Source organism: Electrophorus electricus, chromosome 17 (genome assembly GCF_013358815.1).
Source record: "Electrophorus electricus isolate fEleEle1 chromosome 17, fEleEle1.pri, whole genome shotgun sequence".
Taxonomy (NCBI): domain Eukaryota; kingdom Metazoa; phylum Chordata; class Actinopteri; order Gymnotiformes; family Gymnotidae; genus Electrophorus; species Electrophorus electricus.
In genome coordinates this window covers 6,016,064-6,031,505 of record NC_049551.1, presented here as the reverse complement: position 1 = coordinate 6,031,505, position 15,442 = coordinate 6,016,064, and the positions used below count along the sequence as shown (strand labels likewise).

The following is a 15,442-nucleotide window of genomic DNA, read 5'->3' as shown; positions in this document are numbered from 1 at the left end:
GGGAAGCTAAATATCTTATGGTAAATTCTGTTTACTGAATTTCAACTAAGGCTAATGTAAAGGTACTAATGCAGGTGCATGTTTAAGTGTGCGCGCACACGCACACACCCACCCCCTGGTAACAGGTACAGAGGAGGTGTGTATACTTTAACATTATGGTAAACATTCTGATTTAAACACGAAAATACTGTAAGGATTAAAAAACTGTCCTGACAGTAGTATAGCTAACAATTAGTACATTGTTCTGCAAAATTACTGTTTCAGCAATAAATGTTCCTCAGCTTTCTCATCCCAGACAAATCATGCACCATTACGGGACAGTACTGCACTATCAATCAAATCTAAATGGTAGGGGAAACGTCTGATGGGACCAATTAGACCCTCATTTTTCAAACTGTCCTGCTCATTCTAAAATAGCAATGAAACAGCTACAAAATGTTTCACTTGTATGTCAGTGCAGGTCTTGGATGAAACAGCATCTGCCTCTGCTATAGCATATAGGAGACTCTCAAAGTGGTGAAAAAAATCCTAAGCAATGCACATAGACACCACGTTCAATGCCCTCTTTAGTTTTCATCATTTGCCATCCTCAGTGTTCCTCCACATCAGTAGCACTGTCTCAGTCTGTAGCACCAGCTTCTTAAAATACACGCATCAAGGAGCTGGAAAACAAACCGCACTGTCACAATTATGTGTGGCACACCTGCATGCAAGAAACAAGAATCTCCCTGAGTCATATGAAACATGAACCTAGAAATGCCAAACGCAAACAAAAAAACATTCAAATCCCCCCCCACACACCCCAAAACAAAACAACCCAAAAAAACCCACCTTATGCTGAACATGGCATGCCAGAAATGTTAAACTACTTTTTGGACCTCAAATCTTGGACAGTGGAGCATGTCATTAGGGGACATATATCACTTTCTGTACACTATGTCATCAGTTTTCTCTGATGGAGTAGATACATAGAAAAACTGAATTCAGCCCTGTGATGAAACCACCATCAATTTCATATATGTGTTTCAACCATTTAAAAGTAAGACTTGCATTTTACAGATGAAACAGTGTGTGTTTGTATAGCCAATCTGTTGCTCACATGTTGTGTTAGCCATGTTTGAAAGTTCGCATTTAATATTTTTGGATAGCTAACCAGTCTCAACCCAGCAGTGACACTGACATGTGTAAAAAACTCCAGCAACACCGCTGTGTCTGATAGTCATCCCACTATAACACCCACTACCATGCCACTGCTATGTGACTGTCACTGCAGCATAGACAGTGGTCTGCTCTTAGCAGGCAGAAGGAAATACAGTTGGTGTGAGGTGAAGTCCCGGGAACTGTTCTTCAAACTAAGACGAAATGATTGCTACTTATCTCTCCAGGAACAAACAGAAAAGGACAATGTGAAGAGTTCTGACAGCGAGGTCCTAGGTTTCATTTCCATTACAGAGAAATAAAATAATATTTTATCATTCAGTTATGCAGACATGCATTCCTGTCATGTTGGGTCTTGTTTAGAATAATTTTTTTATAATGAGCAATGTCGTGAGAAATATGGATATTGCCCTGCAGTGATGTGATATGCCTACGTGATAGAAGATATCTCTAGTCATTTACTGACACTGTTTTCCTTTAACTTTGCCTGTGTGCCAAATAGTTATACTTAAATGTCACTTTGAGCAAAAGTTGTTAGTGCACTGGTTATAGTTATAAATATAGTATGATTTTTAATGTGAAGTCTCTCATCTCCACTGTGCATGTTTAGGTTAAATATCTAACCTCTTCTGTTAACTAAATATTATTTACTGGGTTAAATAACTAACTCATTTTCTTAATTAAATATTAGTTTACTAGGTTATCTATAGCTGAGCAGTTCTCTGACTTCAGTGGCTTATTGGCAAGCGGGACTTTCCATAATGGTTCAGGATAGGTGTCTATTGTGTATTATAAAGAATATTAGAACATGGCCAATATCTATTTAATATATTTTGTTGTCTGCATGCGATAAACATTCACCATCCTAGTTTCCATCAGGGTAGGTGTCTGCTGTGTATTATAAAAATTATAAGAACACAGCCAATATCTGTTTAATATATTTTGGTGTCTTGGTTTCCGTCATTGGTACAAGCAAGCAGAATAGTGTAGTTCGGAAACAGACCTACCAAAAATCTCCTACACAGCCACCCACATAATATCTAGTCAGCAGTCACCCTGTGGTAAGAAACCAACCAGTGATTAATGAGGCTGAGGGCAGGGTGGCTGAAAATGTATGCAATCATACCTCTATAAAATCTAAAAAGTTGCTATTGAGTGTAGGTGCATCATAGGGGTTTACATTGTGTGCATGCACTGAAATGATGGATTATTAGATATCCCCCCACACAAACTCTACATTTCATGCATCACATAACTGCAGTGTGAGGTGTAATCAGGCAGCATTTCTAGCATTACTTAGAGCTCAAGTGAGCACTGGAATAGGCAACACTCGTGACCTTAGTGACATTGATTGTAACATGAAAGTTGCCACTAGGCGTGCCAGTTCTACAATCACCATAACAAGTGTCCTTGTGGGCTTTTCATGTGTGACTGTTTCAAGGAAGTATCAGGAATGGTATGAAAATCACAAAACTAGCAATAATATGAAATCATGTGGATGAAAACCACTTGTGGTTCAGAGAGGTAAAATGATAAGCTGTGGGTAAACAATTGGGCCACAAACAGACAAATCGTATCAGAATTCAACACTAGTGAGCAGAATGTTCTCAGGATGCACCAATTGTAATGCAGCTTTGTTTTTGAATGGGCTAAATGTTGGGTGCTAATGATGTCAGCAAAGAATAAGAAAACGAATGTGTAGTGGGGAACAGGAGAATTTCAAGTGAACCATTGAGGAGTGGAAAAAAGTTGCCTGGTCAGAGAAATCCAAGCTCCTTTTGTATCATGCTGATGGGAGGCTCAGAATTTGATCCTTCCATCAGCATCAGATCAGAGTCCTTGGAGTCATCCAGGCTGGCATTAACAACACAGGCTACTGGTGGCAGTGTGACAGTGCGTAGAATGTTTTCCTGGCACACACTGGAGCCCTTGATAGCCACTGAAGAATATCTGAACAGTACAGTGTGTCTGAAGATAATTGCTGACCAAGTTAATTTCTTCCAGTCTTCAGATTATCTATACTTGGATAAACACTTCCAGGATTTTAATAGTAAGTCTGTGCAGCTGTACAATTTGCAGAAACCGCTCAATGCAAACAGATCCCTTCTGCATGATACAGTGTTCCAGCACAATACATTCAGAATGTTGCAGAATCCATGCCCATGCATATCCATGCTCTTCTGAAGACCAAACGAAGTGCAATATACTATATACTACATACAGCTGCTCAGTGTGTGTGTGTGTGTGTGTGTGTGTGTGTGTGTCATATATATATATATATATATATATATATATATATATATATATATATATATATATATATATATTTATAAAGTATTTAAATGAATGTCAACATAGATAAAAAATATGACAAACTGTCAATATAACACAAAACTTTTAACAGCTAATGAAAAGACAAGTTTTACTAAGATGATGTTTCTATTCTGAGGTCTCAAACATATTGAGTGACAGTAATCAATTTCTTTATGTATCTCATTGCAGAATCATATCATTTCCCGTCTCTCTGGAGAAACCACTACTCAAAAAAAGTGCCAATCACTGAATTACAACACACAACAGGGCAATTCTTGAACCTGTCAGCACAGAATGACACAGTGTCATTCATTTCAGGCATTTCTATAAATTTTTTATTGCACTGTGATGAAAACATGAACTTCATATTGGACATACTGAAAGTTTTCTATGTCCGGAAATTGTGTATAAATGATCTCAATACAATAGCCACAGTGCCTGAAACGCTGCAGTGATTTTAGATTGGTATATGCACTGTAGGTGGTTCAGAACAAAATTCTTAACTCGATATTCCATTTAATTGTTTTTACCTTTCTACCTTGTATATAAAAGTAATCACTAAATGTGTCAGTCATAAAGGAATCCTGTGATTCTCTGAATCATCATAATGTCTTATAAACAATCTGCTAAAATGCCCTTTGGGAAAATGACATCAGCAGTTAGGTCCATACAATATTAATATCCTATGTGGCAAAATGGCTTTGCTTGTTGCTTTTAATATAATTGCTTTGCTATTAGCCCAAGGGGGAAATCAAACAGCTAGTGTGTTCTTATGTGAAACACACTCAGTGAATGTTACATTTTGCAGTAGTGATTGCCTATTCTTTTTTTTTCCTTTAATAATACTAATGACCAGTGTTTGCACCAGTAGAACGATGTGTGGGTCGATGGCCAGCCTGAACCTCACTGCAGGTTTGTGACAAGTGTCACTACTGCATTGCTGATGAGTGTAGCATCCCATAGACTGGGACTGTGTTGGTACTAAAGAACACTGCCGCTTACTACATTAGCCATGGATCTGTGGTCTAGGACAAGGTGAGAAATTTCAAATCATGAAAAAGACTGTCTGACCTCATATTAGTCATTTTCTGTTCATGGCATGACTTTCACACTACCACCCCAGGGGAAGTAGGAGTCATTTCCTCTCTTTTACAGTCTGACTTACTAATTTGGAACTGTGCCCACACACTCCCATGATAAAAATGACACAAATATCATTGGTAATGATACATGGCCTCACTTCACTGGCTTCGGAGTTCACAATGCCCAGATCACAGTCCTCAGTCTGTTGGTGATTTAACAGGGCTATTATAATGAGACATATAGTCATAAAATCAACAAAAAAGCTTAACAAACTTTGGCTTGAACAAAAAATAGTGTTGCTGGTGTCTGAAGAGCCTTAATCCCTTAGTTGTGCTTGAGTCACCCCTGTCTGAGATCAACATGATCAGCCCTTCGTTCATGAAATGCTTGACATATTTCCATCCTCACATTCCGCATTCCCAGGAATGGCCTTCAATCTAAGATCCATTATGCTGATACACCTAGGGACAGAGGGATGGTGGGAAAAGCAGGCAGGCCACCTGAAGAACTCTGTCAGTGAAAAATAGACCCTACAATGCCTCTGTTGAACTAGCTGCTACTAATGTATTACTTGGGCAAATTGCTGAGGACTCTTTTTCCATTTATATCCTCATAACACTGCCAAAGTCCTTCCAATGGCTCATTACTGCTGTTTAAAATGAGGGAAAGGGCTGCTTCTCAATCCAATAAACGAGAATTGAGGCTTATTACACAAATGTTCAGCGAGTTGAGAGGCCGTCAGATCTCTTCCCCTAAGGAGGAGAGGGTTTCAGGACTAATCTAAAACAAAGACAAATCATTACACTTGAGCAGAGGACAGAGAATAATCCTACCCATGTTTTCGCTGATGACTAATTGAATTGAATGGCCCTTGCCCTTTGACACATAATAAGCACAAAGGACATATTGTTCACAAGTTGGAATACTGCAGAAGGAAGCACTTAGAACAACAACTAATTCTGAGTCTACCATTACACATACAGAAGGAAGATGATATTTCTGTGTTCTTAGCTGTATATTTCTGCATGACACGACGTATTCTGTTATCCACTTTTGATCAGCCACGTTTAGTGTTGGTTCTGTTTTCAATTATGCACAAAACAGGTTAAGCCATGCTGCTTGGCTTCTGATGTATACTAGGCGTTAGCAGGTACAAACAGTAGATGCGTCATCACCTCAGGGTTTCACCACAGAACCAAAACTTACATAAGAAATGTATGTAAAAATATGCACACTAACAAAAAATATGTATAGTTCCATATGTGCTTTTTGTTTTGCTGTAACTGAGACAAACCCGCCAGAATCGCCTGCTCCCTGACTTGCTGCACTGAGAGCTAGATCCAGGGACCATATGGTGTGTTATCATCACCTCGAACACCCTACCTGCACGGGGCCCGACACCTGCACAACACTCTCTCCTCACCCGCTTCTGATCAAAACGTCTCCACCCCGCACACCATCTCCCACGCCCGCTCCACTCTGTTCTCACCCGGTTCGGTTCAAACGTGGCCACTCCATATGCATGGTGCACTGTTCACCACCAGACGAAGAACTCTTCAAAACCCCACTCGTCACCCTGTTCCTTGTCTGTGACATGTGTTCAAAGTAGCATTTCCACATTGGTTTTGCATGCCAGTGAGGTAAGAGGTATTCCATTTATGACTGCATTCAAGTACTCAGTATTCAGTACTTCTATGATCAAAATAAAAAATAAATAAACAGCATCTTAGACTGGTTTGAGATATTTTATCTAGGTTCTATCATTTCACTTTTGTAGTTCTTCCTCACCAAAAACAAGCCTGCAACCATATTGTAATAATAATGTGCTGGAGCGAGCCTTGGTCATGGAGAGGATTTAGCAAGGCCAACCTCTTGAAAACAGAAAAGATATGGTAAGGCAAAACTACTTAAGGCAGAACATATTTCTGTTTTAGCGTACTTCCTTTGACAAGGCCACTGTGAGAGTCTATCATATTTTGCTTTTGTTTTTGTCTTCCAAGCTGTGTTTATCATCTAGACAACAAACAACACCTCTGGGCTGAATAATAACTGCACTGTTGCTCCACACTACGTCACTTCAAGTTGCTGTGACCCTCACTTCTCCTTCTGCCAGGTTCTGTTCTCCCAAGAATCCGTGTGAGGTCTCTTTGTCTTCTGCATGAGCCATCCAAGACACTTAACAAGCACACAGAAACCATGTAAGTTGTCCTAGTAAGTTCCAGTAAGTTTCATCTACAGCTATTACGATGGTTTCATTGCCCATGCTGAATGTGACTGGCTGTTGATTCCACTGGACAATATTCATGTTCTTACAGTACCCACAACAAAGTGGTCTTTGTTGCAATGGCGGCTTCTGGCATCTGACAACTGCTGTTTGTTTGTTTTGCTTGCCGCTAAATCACAAGCAATCCATCACAGGGAGCTTTGAGAGCCAGTTTGTTTTTGACAGGGTATTGTCACAGCAGCACAGTCATTGTTGAAAGCTCGTTAGACTGAAGCCCCGAACCGGAACGCTGAACGGCACAACTGAGTAAGGCCTGCTGAGAGGGCATGCCTTTCAGCGGGGGCATCCCGGCCAGCAACACCCCAGGCGTCACCTGGCTGGCCTGCCACTGGTGAAGCCAACTTCAGCCCAGCATGCCCTCTGCCAGTCCCAACAGAACCACCCTGTCATGCTGGCATCGGTACCTGACACATCCACCAGGGACTGTAAGAAATGTTTATGATCATGGCAAAGGTAAATATGTTACCGTAAAGAAAGGTGCAGTTAATGCATTTTTCTTGCATCGAAATGGACAAGGACAAATGACACATATTTGAAGGCTATGACTGTGTACATATTTTAATATTACTCACTTATAACCAAGTACTTTTTATTCTGAAGGGGATTTATAGGCCACCTGCCATAGGGTCTGCTCTAGACATGCCTTACGTTCCAGGTTCCTGTGGCCTAAAAGACTTTTATTCTGAAATCATCAGATTACAGTAACCTTCATTTGTCTCCTATACATTGTGGTTTCATTAGAATGATGCTTTGTGTACTTTGGAGGTAGCTTGGGGGAAAATGACAGGTCTCATATTGCCCTGGACTCTAACACATTGCATCTCTCCTCGTATTACTACTGATCAATGCATTGGATCGATGCTGTGGAAGATGATGAGGCCTTTTTACGAAGACAAGCCCCTCCAGCTGCTGTTATCCACACAGAAATAGATGTAGCACTAATCCAAGACACGAATGAGAAGTGTTCAGGATGGGTGGTGGGGAAGTAGGATGAGGAGACAGGATCCTACCCACAGGACATGCTGGTGAGTGGTCCAAAAAAGCAAACATTTCTTGCTGAGAAATTCACAAAACAGACACCAACTGCTCCAACATGCCAGCTATGGGAAGGGATGCCTCACTCAGGGGAGGTGTCTTCAGAGAGAAATACAGTATGCATGCATTCTCTTTAGAGTCGCTTTTCCACACTTGGTTGTTGCAAGAGCGGTTCACATTTTAGCCTATTGAGCTGCTGTGAGCAGGGCAATGTCTCCTTATCTTTAATCCTGCCCTGCACACCTAGGTTTGAGAATCTCACCCTACCAGCCATACGCCTCACCACCTGAACAATGCTGGCTCTGGTGCAGGCAGCTGCGTAAGACCACGCTCTCTCCAGAGACTCAGCCCAGCACAGAGCCTCCATTACAAGCATCACAGCCTTCTTGATTCTACAGACCCAAGCTAACATGCACAGTATTCAGCTGCTAGTGCCTTGGCTTTAGCCTTTGGCAGATAAAATACAGGTCCTTATTGATAAAAATGCAGACACAGATACTACCAGAGCGGGTGCTGGCTTCCAAGCATTTCAACAGCAAGCTCAAGGCCCTGAAAAGAAGGACTGTGCCCAGCGGTTCAACTAAACTCTGAGTTGTACTGTCCTTTGCTGCCTAGCCAGAAGGAATGGCCCCTTTCCCAGAAGAAGGAATTGGATGGTAGCAGCTCTGTTCTTGGTGGAGTGACATTATAAGCCACACAGCCTCATTGCCAGGGGTGGGATTAGTGTTCTTGTCCAAATGCATCATGTTGCTTGCTAATGCTGCATTGCTATTGGCTCAAAATATGTAGTGGCATTGCTCCATATGTATGTGGTCCCACAAAGTGAGATCAGAAGACCATAATTACATGGTAAAGCAAAAATATGAAAGCTATTTAAAATACTGATATATAAAAACATTCTGTTAGTTTTGTGACTTGACTTTCTTTTCATTCAGTCTATTCAGAATTCAGTTGCACTGAGCACCTTGATGAAGGCCCATGTGCTGAAAAGCGTTGGTTAAAAAAGTGTGGATTTGTATTCTCCAGTCATCAAGTGATGCTGGTTTCCTTTTTCCACAAGGGTATCAAGAACTCCATATAATTCTTTAAGTTAAAAGTAGGCATAAGCTATGGAACCACACAAAGTTTTCTCTAAGATAATGAGAAAAGCAATATGTAATGTGATCAGGTTAATAACATAATTGGATAACAACAACTACATGAGCAGAGCTGTTCAATACACTGCCAATGGCACGATGCACAGTAATAGTATACCTCTCATCACACAGCGACTGGCTGAGAAGGTGAAGGAGTATGTCACTTGCAATTCCTCGATATCTTCCTTAGTGTTGGACACTCTTCATACAGGTGGAAGTTAAAAAGGTATTCAAACAAAGAAGAGTTCTGATATAGCCCATTGTACTCAGTCCTGCGACACGCATCAGCTCAAAATTTCCAGAATCCAGGCTGTAAGACTATTCCAGACAAATTTATAGAAGCACAAAGAATTAGAGCAAACTCTCTTTCGAATACTGAAATCCACCTTTTCGTCAAACAAGAATGTGACCCTTAACCTACACACTTCGTGATCTGCACCCCAACTGCACATTCTGCATTCAAATGGCTTTGGCTCTGTGTGGGAACCTTGGCCAGAGTGTTCCGCTGAAACCTTTTATTTATTTATTTATTTATCTATCTATTTATTTATTTATTTATTTATATCTGTCAACGAGACCTCAGCAAGCGTAAAAAACTATATCTACACTTCACCATTCTGACTCGTATCTTATTATAATACTCGGAAAATGGGAGCCTTTCTGACCGATTTCTGTAGGGCTTCAAATAATTCAACTAGAATAGTATATGCTTCAATGAAATGAGAAATCTTCCTGCATATTTGGCATTAATCATGCATCTCTATGTGGGTGGGATTACCTCTCCTCACACATCTCCCCAATAGATCCTGTTTTCTCAGCTTATAATTTTTTCCGAGCTAATGTGATTTTTGTCTCCCCTGCTTATTACTTTATCTGACCTTCTTCTCTATTTCATGTGTTATTTGGATCATGCTCTTACACACCCAGCAGTATTTGTCATATATGTGTGTGTGTGAGTGTGTGTGTGTGTGTGTGTGAGTGTGTGTGTGTGTGTGTGTGTGTGTGTGTGTGCGTGTGTGTGTGTGAGTGTGTGTGTGCGTGTGTGTGTGTGTGTGTGTGTGAGTGTGTGTGTGTGTGTGTGTGTGTGTGCGTGTGTGAGTGTGTGTGCGTGTGTGAGTGTGTGTGTGTGTGTGTGTGAGTGTGTGTGTGTGTGTGTGTCCATACTCTAGTTTGCCACAAGCATTATTTCCCACAGGATGCATTAAACTGCAAGAAGCAGATTTTAAACTGATATTTGCTATACCATTTCCCAAAGACCTCTGTGCTTTTTCCACTTCTGTACACTCTCTTGTTTGTGGTGTGTGAGAAATCACAATTTCTCCAACAGTGCTACTGACTGGAGCATCTGAAATGCTCTAATCACATGCTATCTTACTTTTTAATCTATTGTTTTGCTTGCTAATATTTAATAAATCAGTGCCAACAAATATTGTAATGAGCCTATTGAGAAATAATCTCTTTTATGATTGATATAATTTAATACTATAAAAGGAATAAGACGACAAAGGAAGTTAAATTATTTTTGAGAAATATACCTTGTTTATAAGAATCTCGAGCATCGATTAATATTAGGTGTATCTAATTTCTTAACATAAAGGTTTTATTTATTTGTTTAGTTATTCTGTATGTGAAGTGATTAGTATCTGTACTAAGCACTAAACATTCATGAACGGTAGATAAGAACTTTTCAAGTTGTAAAAAAAGCACTTTCTCTCAGAACAATGTAAAAAAAAATGTTTGCTTTTTACTGAATCCCTAAATGCTTAAGAAAAATTCAAACAAAAACAGTTTTTTAACAGAATATCAGATGACAAAAGCAATGTGTTGATATGGCTTTAGTACTAGCAAAGATACTGATAATGGTCACGTTAATTGTTTTTGCAAAGAGAATTGATTGCACTGTAAATGATGACAAAGGTCTGTGCTTGGACAGTTGAATTAGAGTTCTGGCTCTGAGAAGTGACCAGAGCTGCTCTCTCCCTTTCTCCCCATCTCTTCCCTTCTGATGTGTGTCCTAAATCAATATCTATCAACGATTCGAAATTAAACCCAGATTAAATCCCAATTTCATCACAGAGCCACATCTGGAGAGATTCGTTTAATTATATCAGTCCATGGAAGGAGAATTGAAGTTGTTCTTCACCTTTATCTATCTTACTGAAATGTCAACTCAGGCGCAAAACAATCCTGGGTGAGTTTTGATACAATTTCTGTAATCTCAGCAGCGTGAGTGATGAAGACTTCCACTGTCGGGGGTGATATTTCTGTCACAGGAAAAAAAAAACACACAATAATGCTACTTTACAAATCTCAAAAACCACCTGAGAGAGTTGCCTTTGGGAAGGTAAGTTTACCTTGCACGATGAGATGAACTTTGGTGGACTCTGGTTTCTTGTTTGTGAGGATGGAGCAGACGTATGGTCCCTCATCATGTAAGTTCACATCCAGGATCTTTATACTGTACTCCGTCACTGCTGTGTTGTTTAGCAGAACCACCCGTGGGTCCAAAGACCATTTCTCACTTCCCGTAAAGAGAATGGTGGTCCGATTCAGCCAAGCTACCCTTGATACCTTGCTGTCCACATTGCATCTGTTAAAAGGCATGAGAAAATGTGATTGTTATTTAACAGTATCTTTGTTTCTGATTTTGAAATGCCAGTTTTGCTTTGATCAGTGGTCTCTTACTATCCCATTCCTTGGCAAAACAAGAATAAGAATGTATTTTAAGTGTCAGAAATCTTTGGCTGGCATCCTGCAAAGACTAAAATGGTTTATGTTCTGTTTAATATTCTACGTTCCACATTCAGTTCTACCCTTCAATTTAAAATGGTTTAACATCTTCTCAGCTGCCTCAGAACACAACATAATGACAGTGAAATGAAACTATACAACATCATACATAAGAGGAAGACAAAACAGTTAATCTATTAGCACATTTAGCAAAAATATACAGATTTTTACTTTATTTTATTATAATAGAAACCATCAATTAATTAATAATACTGATGAAAATAGAATAATTAAAAACTGCAATGAATCGTATAATTACCAGTCTTAGGATATCACAAGATGCACTTATTTATACCCACACTCCATATGGAAAATGCATGCCTGAATGGTCAGAAAGATCCCTAAAGCATCACAAAACTGACATACACTGTAAAATACTCTACACCATAAAGAACACCATACCAAGAATGCCTGTTTCTCAGTGCTTAGGCAGCAAATCTGCTTAAGCAATTCTGAAGGTCTTTAAGTTTATTTAGTTAAGTTTCGTAGACTATAAGATAGAAATGCAAGATAATGGCATACAAAACCCAAGCCCTTTGATGAAATTAAGGTCTTATATTACACCTCATCCTGTCTAAAGCGAAAGCAAACAAAAGCTTCCTTTTAGGGATAACATTTATTCAAATGCCACTCTATCAGAATAGAGCAGAAGCATTTCAATATAGTTTTGCAAACACACAGTAGAGGAGCCTCCTCAGAGCAAAACAGTCACTGCTTATCTGCCAATACCAGAGGAAGCACAAGACCAGTGTGGTATTATTCAATGACGAGGTGTAACGAAGATTCCCATCCTCATCAGTGTGCCAGACATCCTGCCTGCCCACAGTATACCACAGCCCTACTTTCTCCTCAAGGTCAAATCCTGCTACAAGGTCAAAGACACTAACATGATTATCTAACCCTCTGGAAACGGCATTTCACAGACCCCCGAACAAAAACATTGTCAACAAGAGAGCACTTCTCAAAGATTCTGCAAATCTGGAGGGCAACAATAGAGTATGTGAAGTCAATGCTTTCTTAGGATATTCTTCAAAGGATGAGCTCATTCAGAGGGTGCTAATCTGCATCAAGTGGCAGTCTGCAGGAGAGCTTGCTGAGAATTGGAGTCATAGAAAACCACCAGATTAAGCTCCTCTCGGTAAAGTCATGCATGCTCTGCACTTTTGCATCAGACTTTTGTGAACCAAAGCAAGAAGCATTTTGGTTTCAAATGTTTTTGCTTTACAATAACTTCAATTTGACCTGAAAATGTGAAATGTTTATGAAACTATATCATTTGCTGGCTGCGCCCTGTGGGGAAAGTGCTTTTAACTTTGTGGGGCTATACCAATCACTTTCCCATAACCTCTGTTTTTCTCATAAATACAGTAAATCATGATAACTAAAGGACAGACCCTGGATTTTATTAGGTCGTCAGTTTTGTATGCAAAGGCCTCAATCATCAAAACGAGGCTGTTCATCCAAGCATGTCTCAATGTGTCCCATGATGATAAGTACTGCTTGCAATTCCACCACCTCCTCACATTCAGGAAGCAGCATAAGCACTGATACAGCATGGCTTAACCCGTAAGACCAGACTAGTGTTACAACTATAGCCAAGAAATAGGGTGGCCTTCTGTTGATATAATAGCAATGGTTACTTAATGATAATCAAATATAGCAAAGATGTACATAAAGACATCTTTATGCAGTGTTCTTCAATTGAGGCTATCCTAAAGCATAAGGACTGGAAATTGCATTTTCACCACCAGCATCGAAAAGTAAGAGCAGTTTCCTCGAAGGCAGTGTCTCCATTATTGAGCACTGACAAGATGAGATCAAGCCTCATTCACTAGACTAATGACTCTGTCACACTGCCCCCATGCAGTCTACTCTAATGGATTGTCAGCCACCTTAGTGTAGGATCGTTAATATAAAGAAATATCCCCAGTGCTCAAGTACATTCCATAAAACATAGACGGATTATCAATACATTCTAAACTGTCTTTTTGCACAGGAGGTAACTGCAAGGCAGAGTTTTCCAATTTAAAGATATCCTAGAGAGACCTGATGGCAGGAGAGACAGTTTCCTCCAGATAGCCATAAATGTGAAAAATGCACAAATGAGATTTAGGCTTTGCTCATGTACTGGCCACCATGTGGTCCCAAACCATGATTCCTGCTATCCTAAAGGTTAAGCAGCTACAAGTGAAATATACAGTAGGTCAATCTTCACAATGCATCGTGTGATTGTAAGAATCTCGTGGGACCCTTTTATAATAGCACTTCTCATTAAGGAAATTATACTCCAGCATTTGTCAAAACCTTTTGTCAAAACCCAAGCAAGAAGCAATACAACTAAGCAGACACATTAAAAGCAGTTTAAAGATTGATTACATTCTAAAAATCCAGAGAACTGTTGCTGCGATATGTGATGGTAATAAATAAATGAAATAAATATTGTGTGTGACCAAAATTCTCAACTTGATGTATTCTCAACAGAAAACATCAATATCCTGCCAATAGTAATGTCAGTGTACTATAGCCTTTAAGGCCCAGGGCAATTGTCAACATTTACTTTTCAATGAAAGCTGTACACACTGATGCTTAGAAAACGGCCCCTTACTTGTTGGACACTTGGTATAGATTGTGTTGTTTCCTAGAGTGATACTTGCCACTGCCTTATCCTTCTCCAGTGCCTAGTTCTTACATATAAAGAGATCAATAAGCTGTTTCCAAGGGTTTTTAGTGGCTGCAGATCATTGTCAGCAGATGGCCATGTGGTCTTGGGGGGAACAGTGGTAGGTTGACTGATGAAGGCCACTGCACTAGAGGCAGAGAATGGGGTCAGCTTGGGCTGAAGAGGCCACTCCTAGGTCTCCTTTAGCTAACAGCCTGACAGAGTTCTATTCATTTGCACACTGGAGTTGGCTTCTTGCCAGAAAAAAAGAGGGAAATGTGTTATAGATATCCATGCAGACTTTGAAATTCTGTCAAAACAATAAGGCAACGCATTTAACTGGAAATTTTTGCTATGGACACCAGATGGTTCAGTGAATACATTTGAATCAAAACTCCCTGTCAATTCATTATACTGAAAAAGTGAACGCATTCATAAGAGTTTTACAGCCACTTCATATCTCCTCTGAGATGTGGAGACTTTTTGGACTTTGATTTGAAATAACAATACATTTGTGGAGCTCAGTTTGTGACTGTCACTTTTGTCACAGTGTTCAGGCTGAATGCTCTAACATTCTATTTGTGTCAGTTCTCAAAGAATCTGTCTGAGGGCCTCAACCCACTGCAAGGGCTAACTAGTCATGTGGATGATTGGCCTGCAAAGGAACGAGAAAAACCGCCATCTTTTTCCTTGTTAGTCAATAACACAGAGGGGAGGCTGTCTGTCAATGCATCCATCCACTCAACAATATCTCCACAAACAAAGACTCAAAGGATTTTCAGGTCACAATGCAATTCAAAACAATGTTGCCAGAGGCAATAGAATTACACACAAAAGTGGCCATTTTCCCCCCTCTGGTCTCCATTAAATGAATCATACTTTCATTGCGACACAAGAAGTAAATTATTCACCTCCTCATTGTTGTTTTTTGCAGTATAACACTTTGATTCTGTCCTATGAACTTTGGTTTAAAGGTTCTGAAGT

The 15,442-nt window shown here is 39.9% G+C and overlaps 1 protein-coding gene across 1 annotated transcript in view; it reads right to left on the bottom strand.

The window, feature by feature from the left end:
• opcml (opioid binding protein/cell adhesion molecule-like) overlaps window positions 1-15,442 on the bottom strand; it is a 56,393-nt gene that overhangs the window by 20,568 nt on the left and 20,383 nt on the right. The window contains exon 2 of the mRNA XM_027012706.2: window positions 11,364-11,599. Within this exon, the coding sequence (XP_026868507.1) occupies window positions 11,364-11,599 (236 nt within the window). The remainder of the gene's footprint in view (window positions 1-11,363; window positions 11,600-15,442) is intronic.